We start from the raw sequence: 16,983 nt of genomic DNA on the forward strand, positions 1-16,983 counted from the left end.
TTGTAAATAATTAGCTACATGTGAGATAAATACAGAAAAAAATGAATTCAGAAGGGAAATGCAAACAATTATAGGGCAAATAAGGATGCGACAAGAAAAAATTTGCAGTTGGGATTTGAGCAAAATTTTGAAGAAAGCTGGGGAAACTAAGAAATAGAAGTAAAAAGGAAAAGTATTTCAGGCATGAGGCACAGCCATTACCAAGGAAGGAATCCACAAAGGGATTTTATTTTCCCACAATAATCCATCTTCCATTCAGCTACCAAAATGATTTTTTATTACCCAACAAACTTCAGTGGCTCATGATCTCCAAAATCTAATATAAAGTATTCTGACTGACGTTTAAAGAGCTTCAAAAACTTTCCTCCTTCCTATCTTTCCATTCTCCTTGCCCTTCACTCTCTTAGACACAATCTACATCTACATGTCTACTTGCTGCTCCTCATATGAATTATTGAGAGAAAAATAAAAGAATAATTTAGAAAGAATAATTAGAAAGATATTGCAATCCTTCAGACAAAAGGTGGAGAAGGCCATTGGGGCCATGGAGATGAGATTTCACAAGGGATTGTTTATAAATGGATGAATGAGGAGTTAAGGTTGCAAACTTGGCTCAGTGGGAGGATGGTGGTCCCCTCACAATTGTTGTTGTTCCTCCTTCATTCTTGGAGAGGACCAATGATGTCAGGAGAATGATGTCTTGACATGTGCAAGAATTGGATGGGAGTGAGGCAGAGTGATGACAAAGTCATCAACATCACCCTTTCCTTCTGAGAAATTGAAGACCAGTTGTAAGGCAAAGGTCAAGATGAGTGGCCATAGCCCAGAATGCAGTGACCCTAGCGTTTTTAAATTAGGGTCTTTCTGACCCTAGTAATAGGAAAGTTAAGAATGAAAGGGAAGTTTGGGGGGAAACAAAAAGAGTTCTGTTTTACACATGTTAAGTTTGAGATGCCTGCCACAATCCAATTCAAGATGTCCATAAAGTATGATATGTGACTATATCTCAGGAGAAAGACTAGAGCTGGAAATGTGTATCTAGGAATCGTCTGCATGGGGACATTAAGTGAATGAGCTAAAGAAGTCACCAAGTGGGATAGTATAGAGCTAAAAGAGAGGCACAAGCCATCACCCCCTTCCTGTGTTTAATGAACATTACCTCCAAAAAAGGGAACTGAGAAGTGAACAGCCAGGTGGGAGGATAAGCAAGAGGGAGGAATGTCAGGAAAGCCTGGAGAGGAGAGAATACACAGGAGAAAATTTCTTTTCTCTTCCTCTTTTTGGCAAGCTCTTTGATGTCAGAAGTTGTGCTTTCTTCATTTCTCTGTTCTTTTTAGAACTGGTTTCTTTACTAAAGTACCTAATAAATTAAAGGAGAACTCTGTGAGGAAGCTAAGTATGGCAGGAAAGCAACCCATTGACCTGTACTGATCATTTGGGTCGGTTTATTTAAGGTTGATCAATATGACAGAGTAGGAAAGACTTCAGGTTAGAATCAGTGACCTGGTTTCATATCTAAGCTCTGTCACCCAGATTGTGTGGCCTTGTGTAAGTCACTTAGATTGTAAACTCCCAGAAAGCAGAAATCGCCTTTTGCTTCTTTTGGCACATAATGATTGATATTGATGTTATCAATGATATTGATTGATATTATCCATTGTTGATATTGATTGATATTATCCATTTGTTACAATCACGTCCACCTTTTCCCGATCCCACTTGGCAATTTCTTGACAAAGATATTGGAGTTGTCTGCTATTCCTCCTCTAGCTTATTTTATTTATGAGGAAACTGAGATAAACAAGGTGAAGAGTCACACTGCTAATCCGTGTTTGAGGTCAGATTTGAATCCAAGAAGATGAGTTTTCCTGACTCCAGATCTGGCATTTTATCCACTGTATCACCTAGCTGCCTCATGACACACAGTAGGAGCTGAATAAATGATTTATTGAATTGAATTCATCCTTCTTGACCTCCATTTTCTCATCTTTAAGATGAGGGGATTAAGTTAGATGACTCATTCAGGCATCTTTTAGTTCTAAATCTCTAATTCTATGACTTGGAAATGGAACTTTAAATTAAATATTCTTCTTTTAACAAAAGTTTTTAGTGTTGAAGAAGAATTGAGAAAATATGGATCACTGAAAAGAGGCTTGGCTTTGGAATGGGGGGATCTGGATCCATATCCTTCCTTTGCTCTTTACTACTTAATATGACCTCAGGCAACTCACCCCTTCTCTCTGACCCTCAGCTTCCTCATCTGTGAAGTAAGAGTGTTGGACTAGAAGGCTTTCAACTTTAAATCTTTGATCGATTCTTAGCGAAGTTGGGGAACCATGGGTGTGGAACATTGCACATGTTGTCAAAGTGGGTGGCGGGTTGCTTGGTCTGGCTGGAATGCTTTCCTTAACTCTCCTGACCCTTTTTCTTTTTTTCTTACAAAAGATGGCTTTCTGGGTAGAGGGAATAGATTAGGAAGTAAAGATGATGCAGAGTTCAAATACATCAGTAAACAGAAAATAAACAAGTGGTGGAATAAATAAAATAAACAGAGATTTGTGGTCCAATATTTATCATTGCTACCAACAGACTTGGCCTAGATGCTTCTTCCTAGGAAGGACAGAGTATTTGCCGGCTCAACTAAGCCTTTACCTGCTATGAAAATAACCAAAGTTATAAAAGCAAATTGGAAAGCATCAGCTCCACTTTACAAATCAAATCAATGTGGTTTTATTTTCAATAAAAAAAGAAATAACTCTTAAACCAGAGCCCAATTTACTGGGACACTAATTAGGCTTTGTTAATGTAACAAGTTATTGCTACGAAATGACACCGAGGAAGTTTTTACGATGGATTGGCCATAGTGTTAGTGACTTGAAAAAAATAGATGAAAAGATGCAGATTTCGTAGTGAGATCTGTTCATTTTAGTTCAACAATGATCAGTAAGTGCCTATAGAGGCCACGTGGGCAGCTAGGTGGTACAGTGGATGGTATGCTGAGCCTGGAGTCAGGAAAACTCATCTTTCTGAATTCAAATCTGGCTTCAGGCACTTAGTAGCTTTGTGACCCTGGGCAAGTCACTTCACCCTGTTTGCTCCAGTTTACTCATCTGTAAAATGAGCTGGAGAAGGAAATACACCAGTATATCTTCCAAGAAAACTCCAAATATGGTCATGAAGTATCAGACAAGACTGAAAAATGACTAAACAACAAAATACGCTAGCTACTATACTAGTTATTAGAAATAAGGGGCAAAAAGCAAACAGTCTGCCTTCATAAAAGCTTCCAGTCTACTGAGCAAAAATGCTATATATATAGATAAGAAAAACAAAGCAGTTTCAGGGAGGAGCAGTGGCCAAGATTAGGAAGGACCCCCTTTTGGATTCAGGTCTTGACCTGAGTATTCATGCTAAGGATTATAAGAGATGGAGCTGAGGAAGAAAAATATCTAGACAAGGTATCTATAATTAGAACTGGAGTGGATTGAAATCAGTAATTTATGCCCAAGGAGAAATGTTATCTATCTGGTAGGTCTGATCCATTGGGATCCATGTGAAATAGCACTTTGAAAGATGACCATAAAGCATTAACTTTGAAAATGGGAGAGAGAAAAGTGGAAGAAAGGGAGGAAGGGAGGGAGAGAAGGAAGGAAGGAAGGAAAGAAGGAAGGAAAAGGGAAGGAAGGAAGGGAAGAAAGAAGGAAGGAAGGAAGGAAGGAAGGAAGGAAAAAAAGGAAGGAAGGAAAGGAAGAAAGAAGGAAGGAGGGAAGGAAGGAAGGAAGAAAAGAAGGAAGGAAGGAAAAAGGAAGGAAGGAAGGGAAGAAAGAAGGAGAGAAGGAGGGAGGGAGGAAGAATCATAGATTTAAAGCCAGAAGACACCTGAGACCCAGGGATTTCAAGTGACTTGCCTCTTTCACGAGGGAGAATGGGAAAGCTAGATCTCATCTCAGACTTTTATGTGTTACTTGAAAATCCTGGGGTCTATTCCTCCTAGTTACAAAATAACCTACTTAAATGTCAATTGCTAATCCCAGTGCCTCCTTTCTTGTTAGTGAATCTTCTCTAAATGGGCTAATTGGCAATCTCCGGACAATTGGAAAGTCTGCTTTTCCAAAAACGATTTGTAATTAGGTCAAGGATGTGAATACTTTGGGGCTTTTGATAGTGTGTAAGTTGCTCAGAAAATACCCTATTTCCCAAACGAGATGATTCCTTCCCATAAAGACAGTCCCTACCTGCAGAAAAATGTAGGGACAGTTCCACACAGGTGTACCAGTATGAAGTTGTGGGTGGGTGTTCACATACACAGAGTGAATAACAGTAGTTTGAGGCTGCCTCGAGAGGTGTGGGTTCCTGCTCCTTGGAGGTCTTCAAGCCGTAGCCGGATGGCCGCTGCTTAGGTACGTTATAATGGGGATTCCTTTTGTCTATGGGTTGGACCATATGACCACCAAAGTCCCTCCTAACTCTCAGGTGCTTCTATAATTTAAAGGAAAAAAGAACATTAAAAAGTGGAGTGAGGGGCGTGAGCAAGGCCTGAGCAGTGATATGTGGGAGGCTGGGTGGGCTTGCGTTCCAGGTATGGCAGGGGTGCATGATGGGGAAATGGAATCCAGTGTATGAGAACAGCAAGGATGGCAGCTTGTCAGATGTATAATCAGTCTCAAAAACCAGGTTGCAATCAGATGACAAAGGGTTGGAAATGCCAGACAGAGTTCTGTTTTATCTCTAGTAGCAGTTGGAAGCCAGTGAAGCTTCTTGAGCAGGGACATAGCATGGTCCAACCTGAACTTTAGAAATATTGCTGTGGCTGCTTTGTGACAGATGGATGATCAAGGGAAGAGAGTAGAGGGAAGAAGATTCAAACCATTACACCATTCATCTCCAGTCCGACATATAAAAGTCAAAGAATTTAAAGTTAGGAGGGAAAATGTGTGAAGTTCCTTAGAGTTTCCTGTATGTAGGTGCTGGGGATAGAAAGCTTACTCAGAAGCAGGGTTCTTATCCTTCCTCTCTGCCCCTAACTCTATGGTCTTGGAAATGTTGGCTGATTTCACTGAACCTCATTTTCCCCAGTCTCAAAATTGAGAGATTAACATTTGCCATCAACATGTTGAAAGACAGCATGATGTGATGGAAAGTGCCTAGAACCTATAATCAATCAATAAAGTAATCAAAGTTAGCCAACCAGCATTTATTAAATGCCTACTGTGTACCAGGCACCATGCTCATTGCTGCAGATACAAAATCAAAATGGAAACTGCCTATCCTTAAAGAGCTTCCATTCTAGTCAGAATATGTGAGGTTAAAAATCCCAGTGCCAATTATTACTCATCATATGACTATGAACAATTATCTCTTAGTCTTATAAAACGGGTATATAACATTACTTGCACTTCCCAGGGTTGCTATGTCAAAAATGCTTTTTTAAAGTGGAATTTACAAATTTATGTTTGGAGTTAAATTCATTATTGTATGTTATGTTACAGAATTATTGTTCCACAATAATGGTCATGGAATCATTATTGAATTTACTATCATATAATATCATTCCAAGAGCTGTTGTTACACAGAACTGGTAGACTTCCTCACTACTCAATTTTTTAAAAACAATACTTTATAATAGTAACAGAAGTATCAGTACAATGGGAAGACCGCTGGCTCTAGAGTTAGGATCCCCTAACTTCCCAAATCCTCTCCCCTAAAATAATTGCCACTTGTATGATCTTAGGCAAGACCTTTCACCTCCCTGGATCTCATCTCTTTCTCTGTATAAAATGAGGACATTAGATTAGGACCCCTGAGCTCCTTTCTAGTTCTCAAGCTAGATTACTGTGATCTTGAATAGATGAGCAGGAGGTTACGCTGAGAAGACAACCATGGCTGCTGAATGCTTAAACTCGTGTCCCTGCTTGTGTTTCAGTTAGAAGGGAATCCTTGGTGACTGCTTGAGAGCCCCTCCAAATAACTGCTCTCCTGGGCAAGGAAATGACAAAGAGGGGGCCTTTGTCCTTGGCTGGTTTGGGGAAGCACCTTCTGAGAGTCCTTAAATCTGAAGAACAAAAGCTTAATGAAAGCAGGTGATATCCTGAGTCATCAAAAAGCATTCGTGTTTCTTGAAACAGAGCCATCTCATAAAGGCGAGGAAATAACCCGTGTCCTTGCCCCATGAACCATCCGAGCTGTGAGACTGGAGAGCCAGTGGGTGCTTTTTTCTAGGAGTTAGCCGAGCCATAACTAGGAAATGGTAACTGGTTCTTTGCCACAGGGCACCAATATCAGGGAAGGCTGGTCATCCTTCCCTCCTTGTGTTCTCCACCAGTATACCATGCAATGTGGCCACTGTGCTCTGACTTTAACCCTGAGCCACTTCCCCAACTACCCAGAATCCTATTATTCCAGCTCCCATTTCCCAAGTTCTGTCTTCCCCAATCACTGCATCCCTTTGCCTCCTACAGTGGATTTGGGAGATAAGCTTTCCATGAAAGCCTGGGTCAGACTTCCTGAGGGAGAGACCATCCCCTCTCCTAGCACAGCTTTACTTGTGGCAGACCATCCTCTGTACCACTGTGATATCTCTTCACTGAATTTGCAGTGGGAACACAAATCCATCATGATTTGTGCGGATCTTAGAGATGATCTGGTCTTATCACTTGACAGATGAGGAACGCGAATCCCAGGGAAGGGAAATGACCTTGACAATTGATAGGAGATGTCCAATCTCCATAACAGAAAACACGATTCCATTCAAGACTAAGTGAGAGCCATTCTTGGGACTCTTAAAGATGTCATATGAGCTTCCCAACAGAAGATCATAGATCTCGTGGTAGTTTCAAAAGTCAACACCCCCATTTTATAGATGAGGAAAAAAGGCTTTGAAGAGTGAAGTGAGCTGGACCAGGAGAGTAATTTATATAATAATAACAACATTGTAAAAACCAATGACTTTGAAAGATTTAAGAACTCTAATCAGCAATGATCAACCATTCTTGGAGTGTGGGAAGAGACAATGATGGTGCATGCTACCTATGTCCAATAGAGGGATCCTGTCTTACAACAGGATCGGGATTCCAGTTCTCTGACTCCAGAACCAAGCCTCTTTCCGCTGTACCAAGCATCCTTTCCACTCTTCTCTCCGGGCCCAAATTTGCCTCACAAACCCTAGGATTGATGATGCTTATTTTTCCAACATATGGGCTTGTGGGAAGAGCAGTATTAATATCTTCATAGGAGTTTTGTAAAGCAAACTCACCATTTTCATTGGTTGCCTATTAATTTAGATCAATAGAGAATTCCATCTGTCCGGGAGTGAGTTGCATAATGACAGTTATTGGATTTTCTACAGGCAACAGATGAAGAACTCTGTGTACCGAAGCCGGCAGTCTTTAAACAGCCCCAGTCCAGGGGAAACCGAGATGGACCTCCTGGTGACACGGGAGAGACCCCGACGAGGAATCCGAAACAGCGGCTATGACGTAAGTCCCTTTGGTGGCTGGGGTGCTGAAAAGAAGCCTTGTTCCATTTTCTCCCAGAGAAAATCAGTAGGTACAAGGCCTGGAATACCCTTTCATAAGCCTGGAATTCAGTGTCTTTCCACAAGCTTCCCAAGGAAAAGCAAAATTTCTTCATGCTTCATTTCCTTGCTCCTCTCCCTTTTTTGCAGAGTAAAGATCCTTGAAAAGTACCTGTCTCAGAAATCAGAGCGACAAATCCCTGCTTAATAATTCTGGTTTGTAAATACTGGCTTTGTCAGTATTTCTTATCCCACTAATTAGTAAATGATGATTTGTAATCTCCTTGGTGAAAGATTTCTACTTCTATAAATTATGAGCTTTCCACATCTTTTCATCCTATTGAAGCTTTCATCCAGTACTTTCCTAGGACTCTCCTATAGATGTTCCATCTAATGCCCTTTTCTTGGATTCTTTTCACTATTTCCTTACCACCAGGGCAGCTTCTCAATAGCCATCTACCTCTTCTTTGATCTCAGGACAAAAGGTACCATCTCCTTACTGTCAAATGTGTCCTTGACAAGGTTTTTGATTGGTTCTTCTCTTCCGGTCATCACTCTCATACCCTAGTTGAACTCCCCATTCATCCCTCTGTGAACCTATGGGGGTCATATATAACCCGATTCTTCAGAGATTGTGGGATTCTATGATTTACAATCACATGGAAGAATGTTGGTTTTTAAAAGATGGGAATTATAGGATTGAGTAGTCTGCTCTTCTGGAAAGTCCTATGTTTTTCAAAACCCAATGGAGCCTTCCATTCAATCAAAAGATTAGGCAATGAATGAGGAACTGTTGGTGAAGAAGCCTGGGAGTTACACATATTTAGATACTTCAATAATTTTTGAAATTAGTGATATGGGTATTCAAAGAATCATAGATGGTTGATTAAGAGCTAAATGGAGCCTAAGGCCATTTAGTTCAATACTTTTTCAAATTAATTTTTTTTCTTCAATTAACAAGCATTTTCTCTTCCTACTCTCCCTGTCCCACAGGGGAAGGTCAGACAAACCCCTTATAATAAACATATACAAGCTGATTCCACATTGGTTATATCCAGAAAATGTATCTCATTCTTCATCTTGACTCAGTTATCTCTCTATTGGACATAGGTAGCATGAACCATCATTGTCTATCCTCACACCCCAAGAATGGTTGATCATTGCTGATTAGAGTTCTTAAATCTTTCAAAGTTATTGGTTTTTACAATGTTGTTGTTATACAAATTGCTCTTCTGGTCCAGCTCATTTCACTCTCATCAATTCATACATGTCTTCCTGAAGGTTTCTTCAAAGCAGTCCCCCTTCATCGTTGCTTAAAGCAAAATAATACTCCATTTCATTCATATCCCAACATTTATCAGTCATTTTCTATTTGCTGGGTATCCTATTAGTTTCCATTTCTTTGCTGCTACAAAAAGAGCTGCTAAAATATTTTGGGGCATTTTTCTTTTTTCTCCAGACATCAGCCTACTTAGTAGTATCAGTGGGTTAAAAGAGGCTTTGGGGCATAGTTCCCAATTGTATTCCAGAAAGGCTGGCCCAAGTCACAATTCTACCAATGATGCATTGAATCTAATCTGCTTTTATATCAAAGTATACTGAAGCCTGTGGAATTTAAATATCTTAGCCATAGAGCTTGTAACAGTACAAAGTACATTATTTATATCTACCTATCCTCTATGACAAGACTTTTCAAACTTTTCCATTTACAATTCTTTTTTACTCGAGAGATTTTTACACAACCATGGCTAGACAGGTATATAAATAGGTATACAAATCAAATATTTATTGATGACAAATCATACAAATTATTTTAAAACAATTTTGATATACATATAATTTCATATTTCATATTCATAATTACATATAATTTTACCACTTATTAAAGATGAAAGCAAATTTTCATATTAATGAGATGGATGTACTTGTTTATTTTTACATAAAAAATTAAATCTTGGTGGAATAGTCGAAACTGCAGGACACAGAGTATTCAAAACCTTTTTACTGTTGCCAGATTTTTCACAATCCCTGCCTTCAGTTACATGATCTCATGTGGGGTCACAAACCACGGTTTAAGAAGCTTTTCTATGATCCTTGTCTTTTTCCTCCCACAAATCCACCCCAAGGGTGGACATTGCATGGATACCAATGCAGCCCTTAGGTCAGCTGTCAGGTATCCCTCACTCTCGCTTCACGACTGACCCATCAGTTTCCAAGTGTGCATTTCGTTAATGAAATCTTTCCACAGATCTTCCTTCCCACACAGATCCCTGTTCACAATGTGCCACAGCCTGCTCACACCCACCATGAATCTCTTCATCGCCCTTTGGGTGACTGTCAACTTTACTTCTTCTGAAACTGTCACATTTTATGACCCACAGCCAGAGCTTAACACCAGAGGTTCTCAGCACCAGTACTAGCGACTTTTAAATTCAATAGACTTACAAATAATTTGAATTCTATCTCCCATTTGTGAAAACTCAGAGATGAAGTGTCAAAGGCAAACAATTCATCTGCACCTAGGTGCGGTTTACTAGTTCACTGAGAAATCCAGAATTTGAATATGTTCCCAACTAATTAATTCTTCAACTTGAAAAAGCAAACACACATTCTACCAAGTGACTTGGCAATGTGATTAAAAAAAACAAAAACAAAAACCAGGAATGTTTAGGGAAGTCTCTCAATGAAGGACTGTTTTCTCAGAGGCTCATTATTTCCCTGGTGATCGGTTACATTTTGACAGTTTCCTTGAGACCTCATCAATCCAGCCCCATTTTGCCAAGGTGCAGGTCTTAGATGAATGGTTCCACCTTTTGATGAAGTTCTGTCCAATGTGTCTCCTTGCTCCAGAACATCAAACAACCATTATATACAGACAAACCCTTGGGTTTCATCAAAGATGGCAAACTCCTCCATTGTCTGCCAAGAAAACCCCAAATGGGGTCCCAGAGAGTTGGACGTGACTGAAAACAGCTGAACAACAACAATGCTTTTCTTCCCCTCAAAGAGGAGTAAGATTCTTTCCTTCACGCTATAATAAAAAAGTAAAAATAAAATAATGACAAAGATAAAAAAATAGATTCTTTCCTTCAGCAAACTTGGGTAGAATGTAAGCTTCTGATCTTTAGGAACAACTTCTCCTTTTGTTTTTTGCACCATATCTACTACATAATAGGTGCTTAATAAATTGATTGATTATTAGGTGTTTCCTTTTGCAAGAACACTGTGCTAGACTAAGTGCGATGCTAAAAAAGAATTCTTCATGGAGTTTGCCGGGACAAACAAATGCTGATAACGATCATACCTTGTATTAAGGAGGTGTAAAACAAATGTCATGTGAGATCTAAAGGGGACATTAGAAATGTGGAAGGGAAGACTCAAGGAATTCTTTGGGTAAAATCGATGTCATTTGGTTGAATTTTAAAGAGTGAACTGTTCAACCATAGAAGAATGAAAAGAAAGAAGGGAAGAAACATTAAGTGCCTACTATGTGCTAGGTACTGTGTTAAAAGCTTTACAAATATCTCATCTGATATTCACAATGACTTTGTCCAGTATTTGTCTTTACTTCAGAATATCAAATACACACACACACACACACACACACACACACACGCACACACATAATCTTGCATTTCACTAAAGATATACTAGGTGATACAATGGATAAAGTGCTAAGCCTGGAGTCAAGAAGATCTGAGTTCTGGGGCAGCGAGGTAGCATAGTGGATAGAACACTAGCCCTGAAGTTAGGAGGACCTGAGTTCAAATATGACCTTAGACATGTAACACTTGTTTGCTGTGTGTCCCTGGGCAAGTCACTTAACCCCAATTGCCTCCAAAAAAAAAAATCTGAGTTCAAATTTAACCTCAGACACTTAATAGTTATGTGACTCTGGGTTAGTTACTTAACCCTATATCCCCTACTTTCCTCATCTGTAAAATGAACTGGAGAAAGAACTCCCTCCAGTATTTTTGCCAAGAGAAACCCAAGTGGCTTCATGAAAAGTAAGACAAGACTGAAACAGCTGAACAACATGCTTTTCTTTTCCTCAGAAGAGATTCTTTCATTTCCTTCCTTCAGCAAACATTGATAGAATGGGAAGTAGGCGCTATTACCATTTTACACATGAGGAAACTGAGGCAGACAAGTTAAGTGACTTGAATAAATATCCAGTAAGTGTCTGAATGCCGATTTGAACTCGGGTCTTCCTCCCTTTAAGGATAAAAAAGGGATTGTTGTTGCTGTTCAGTCATTTTCAGTCACACCCAACTCTCTGAGACCCTATTTGGGGTTTTCTTGGCAAAGACACTGGAGGGGTTTTCCATCTTTGATGAAACCCAAGTGTTTGTATATAATGGTTGGTTTGATTCCAAGTCAGATGAAGAATAAGCATCCTAGCAAGAAGGAACTGTGATCTCCAATCTGAGCTAAAGTTAGGACTGGTACCTGAACATTCCCAAATTAACACAGCCAGTTGGTAGGAGAGCTAGACTGATCAATCAGTCAATCAAGTATTTATGAAATGTCTACTATTTACTATGCACTATGTAGGGTGTGTTTGAAAGTCAGAGAGAATTCAATTTTGGCTGGAACATCAAGTATGTGAAGGGAAAGTAATAGGAGATGATGACAGAAAGATAAGTTGGTGCTATCTTATGCCTTGAATTCCCATCAAAGGAGTCTATTTGCAGAATCCCTCCTTCATTTTATAAGAAAACTTCCTCAGACACTTAATACTTCCTAGCTGTGTGACCCTGGGCAAGTCACTTAATCTCCCCCCTTCCCCCCAAAAAAAGAAAGAAAAAAATTTGTTTTCCCCAGTGAATCACAAGCCTCCTAAAACCAGTATATGTCTTTGTATCCTCAGCCCCCAAAATAGTAGGTGGTTAATAGATGTTTATTGAATTGACTTGGGGTAAAGCCTAGGGGGATCCCAATCCAAGAGGAATTGGATACTTGAGCAAAGCAATGGCACGTATGACCAGATCTGTATATACAGAAGGTTAGTCTGGTAGTGAAGGATGGATCGAAGGAAGCCCCAAGTGGAAACGTGAAGTGCTGTCGGGAGGCTATTAAGGGAATCCAGAAGGGTAGTGATGAGGGCAGATGGAATAGGGAGAAAGGGAGAAATGGAAAGTTGGGAATTAATTGATTAGCTAGGAGAGGTGAATGAAGGAAAGAATCAAAGGTTTCGAAAATGGGCACTGGAAGAACCACATTGTCCTTTGAAATAGCAACATTAAAAAGAGTTGTTGTTTGTCCTTTGTTCTGGAAGAGAGCGTGACATCAGGGAGATGATGCAGTGACCTGCAAGTGAATTGGATTGAAGTGTGGAAGGGCTGGGTAAGGTCCCCTGCCTCCTTTCTCCTCCGGAGCCATCTGGGTCCAGTGGCAGGATATAGATCAGGATGATTGGAGATGGCCCTGGATGCAATGGCAGATCTTGGCCTTCTTAAGCCAAGGTCTTTAACAGCTCTCGATTGTCTGAGACAACACCCATTCAGTGATTAAGGGTAGGTAGGAATTGAAGCAAAGAATAATCTCTTTTATCTACTAAAAAAATAACCAAACTCAACAACCAAAACCCCAGTTTCGGAAGTGAAGACCCTCTGTATTTCTAGCCAAAACAGAATCAATTGCTATTTATATTCACTCTGAGTCAATCAAGGCTCAAACCACTGGGGACTCAATTGGAACTGGTCAGTTGGACAACACAGCTCTTTTCCTTCCTTCCTTTCTCCCTTCCTCCCTTCCTTTTTTCCTCTTCTCTCCTTCCTTCCTCCCTATCTTCCTTTATTCCTCCCTACTCTCCTCTCTTTTTTCCTCCTTCCTTTCCTTCCTCCCTTTCTTCCTTCCTTTCTTTCTCCCTTCCTTCCTTCTTTCCTTCCCTTAATCATTGCTTGTGGATCAGTAACTCCAACTCGGCTACTAACTAGATGCATTAATTTGGAAAACTACAGATCATGGGTTCTCATTTTGATTAGTTCATGAAATTTGGAGCTGTGGAGATACTTCCAAGCCACTTCCTTCTCTGGTCCTCGGGTTTCTTCTTAATCAAAGCAAAGAGGTGTAGGAATAGGGGGAGAGATCCCCTCTGCTCGGAGATACAGATCTGATGTGAAAGAATTCGCAAACTTGAAATCTGTGTGGCAAAGAGGAATTTTATTTTTCACTAAGAAGGAAGTTTTCTTAGTGGGCAAAACTCCTGATTAGCAATTTGGCAGAGATAGATTGACCAATCGTGATTATATGGGCTATGTCTTCGCCTGGGGCTGGGAGCTGTCTGGGCTAATCAATAGAGAACCATCAGAAAGAGATCTCCAATTGAGTAAAATCACTAAACTGGGAGTTTGAAGGTTTTTTCCAGGGTCTGGGAACTCCCCAAAGGGGGAACAGTTTCTGGGGCCCTCCAAAAGATCTTAATTTATGTCATCCCCCCTTGGGCCTCTTCCAGAGGAGAGTTTGGACAGTTTCAGGGTTCACCCCCACCAAAAGGACAGTGAGTGGAGTGAACATGGCTGAGGTCCTTCATGGGATGATAGTCTGGGCTACAAACCCACCATTCAGAAGAATAGGCCCCAGAGACAATAATGAGAGACCAAGACTCCTGGTGAGAAAGGGAAGTGCAGAGAGGGCAGTGAACTCGGAGTTAATATTAGAATTCTTGGCTATGACAAATTAGTCCAGATGCTTTGTATAGCTCTGGGACATTGGAGGGGTTGTACATTTTTTTCACATTAGCTAATTAAGTTAACAACAATTAAAAAAACCTTTTTTAAATTTTTATTGAAGTTTTTTATTTTCAAAACATATGCATGGATAATTTTTCAACATTAATCCTTGTAAAATTTTGTGTTCCAATTTCCTTTCCTTCCCTCTCCCTCCTTTAGATGGCAAATAATCCAATATATGTTAAACATGGTAGAAATATATGTTAAATCCAATATATGCATACAGATTTATACAATTATCATCGCCGCATAAGAAAAATCAAATCAAAAAGGAAAAGATGAGAAAAAATAAAATGCGAGCAAAGAGCAACAAAAAGAGTGAAAGTACTATGTTTTGATCCACACCCAGGCCCCACAGTCCTCTCTCTCTGGGTGCAGATGGCTCTCTCCATCACAAGACCATTGGAAGTGGTCTGAATCCTCTCATTGCTGAAAAGAGCCGCGTCCATCAAAATTGACCATCTTGAAAAAGTCAATTCTTCCTAGCATCAAAGTTGCTAATGGTTTTGTGTTGGAGAGTTGTTGCATTATTGAGATGGCTAATTATCCTCCAACCATCACCAAGATAGTGATAGTATGAAGAAAGTTTTCTTCTACCAAAAATATTCAAAAGACTTGTTCTAAAGTCACTCTTAGAACCCAGAAGCTTAGTGCTCTGGGCTCCAGAACAACTGGTCTTACAACCTAGAATCTTATCAACCTATCCTAGAGCCTAGAAGCCAATGTGGTCCTCACATGGGTCTCGGAACCTAGAACCTTGTGACCATGCCTCTAGAAATGTTCTTAGAACCTAGAACCCTGGCTCTAGAGTTTCTCTTAGAACCCTGGATTCAAATTCTATCTTTAGGTGACCTTGGGTTTAATCATTTAATCTCTTTGAGCCTCAGTTTTTTCATGGGCAAAATTGGGGATTTGACCTTTAAATGGCATTTGAGGCCCTTTCTAACCCTACTTCTACAATATCAGGAACTTAAGTTGTCTGACTTCACTGCGTCTCAAGCTCCATATCTGTAAAATGGGACAATTGGACTCTAAATGTCCTCTGAGGTCCCTTCTTGCTGTATATCTATGATACTATGAGTCTAAGATATCTGAACTCCCTGGGCCTCAGTTTCCTCATCTGTAAGAATAGATCAGAGTTTCTTAAACTTTTTCCATTCATGACTCCTTTTGACCTGAGAAATGTTTGTGACCTTAGGTATGTCACTATATAAAATAAGTATACAAAGCAAACATGTACTGATAATAAACATAATTTTGCAATCCCCATGTTCAGTTACAAGACCTCATGTGGGATCCCAAATCACAGTTTAAGAAGCTGGGGAAATATATGACTTTTGAAGTCTCTTGTAGCTCCAGATCTAGCACTTGTAATTTATAAAGCACTTTTCTCATTACTAACCTGTGTAAAATAATATTATTCCAAGGTTATAGATGAGATATATCTGTTCCTTAGCCTGACCCAATACTATTTCAAGAGAACGAGTGACTTATCTAAAGTGCCACTATTAAAGCTATAATGAAGCCTTTATGCAATTTGATGCTGTGATGATAACCACATCATTTTGCCCCAAAGAAGAGAAACAAAGAAAAAAAGGGTTTCTTTCTCCCTTCTTTACAGAGGTGGGGGAGCACAGGTGTGGAACATGACATATATTTTCTGACTCAGTTGATGTATTGGTTAGATCTGCTGAACTACTGTTTTTTCCATCTTTTTAATTTCTTATTTTTTTCTTTTTCTTTTAAATTTCTTTTTCTTTTCTTTTTAGTTTCTTATTACAAAGGATGACTCTCTATGTAATGAGGATTTCACTTGGAAATGAACATGTTATAAAAACAAAGATTTCACTGATTTATAAGAAAAAATAAAAAGAAAGCCTTCATATTTAAGATGGACTGATCATTTTTTCAGCTTCTATTTGATACACCCCAAAGGGTGTCACAGATTCTCCAAATAAAATTGATTGAAACTCAGTTTAATTTATGGACAATAGAGGCTGACATTTATATGGCACTTTAAGTGATGTACACATTATTATCTTGTCTGGGCCTCTCAGCAGCCCTGACAATCGCCTCTGACACTTATTGGCCACTTAACCTTTGGTCAGTTTCATTTTTCTTAGCAATTAAAATGAGGAGATTGGAGTCTAATGTCCCTTCTAGTTCTAAATATATAATCCTGTTATTATCCCCATTTTACAGATGAAGACACTGAGATTCAGTGAAATAAACTAATTTGTTTTATGGTCATAAATTTAGTATATGACAGAGCTGGAATCTGAACCCAGGTCTCTCTTAATTTCATACTTAATGTTCTTTAGACTACAGAGCATGATGTTGAACTGAAATATGAGAAATAATTTGAGAAAGACAAAGAGAGTCCTGTGGCAAACCTGAGAAAAGACAATTTGGCAAAAATAATCTGTAGGATGTTAGTAATAAAAGGGATAAGAATAACAAAGTTTGAGTATTACCTTGTGGTGGAGGGCCTTGAATGCCAGGCTAAGAAAGTTGAACATACGTAGACAGCATGAGAAACAATGATAATTTATCAGTATAAGTGGCAATGACATGACCAGATGATTGCATAATGAAAATTATTCAGGAATCGGATATGAAAAGCTTGTTTGGTGAGGAAGGGAGAGGAGGGATAAGGACGGAGGCAAAAAGACCATATCACATGATGTAGTGATGAAAAATAACAACATCAGACCATAGAATAGTAACTAGGTGGTA

The 16,983-nt window shown here is 39.4% G+C and overlaps 1 protein-coding gene across 5 annotated transcripts in view; it reads left to right on the forward strand.

The window, feature by feature from the left end:
* Positions 1-16,983, forward strand: part of KIAA1549L (KIAA1549 like) — a 284,289-nt gene that overhangs the window by 225,934 nt on the left and 41,372 nt on the right. For all 5 annotated transcript variants that reach the window (XM_051967501.1, XM_051967504.1, XM_051967502.1 and 2 more), the window contains exon 16: positions 7,346-7,475. In XM_051967501.1, coding sequence (XP_051823461.1) covers positions 7,346-7,475 — 130 coding nt within the window. The remainder of the gene's footprint in view (positions 1-7,345; positions 7,476-16,983) is intronic.

Source organism: Antechinus flavipes, chromosome 6, assembly GCF_016432865.1.
Source record: "Antechinus flavipes isolate AdamAnt ecotype Samford, QLD, Australia chromosome 6, AdamAnt_v2, whole genome shotgun sequence".
NCBI classification, from domain to species: domain Eukaryota; kingdom Metazoa; phylum Chordata; class Mammalia; order Dasyuromorphia; family Dasyuridae; genus Antechinus; species Antechinus flavipes.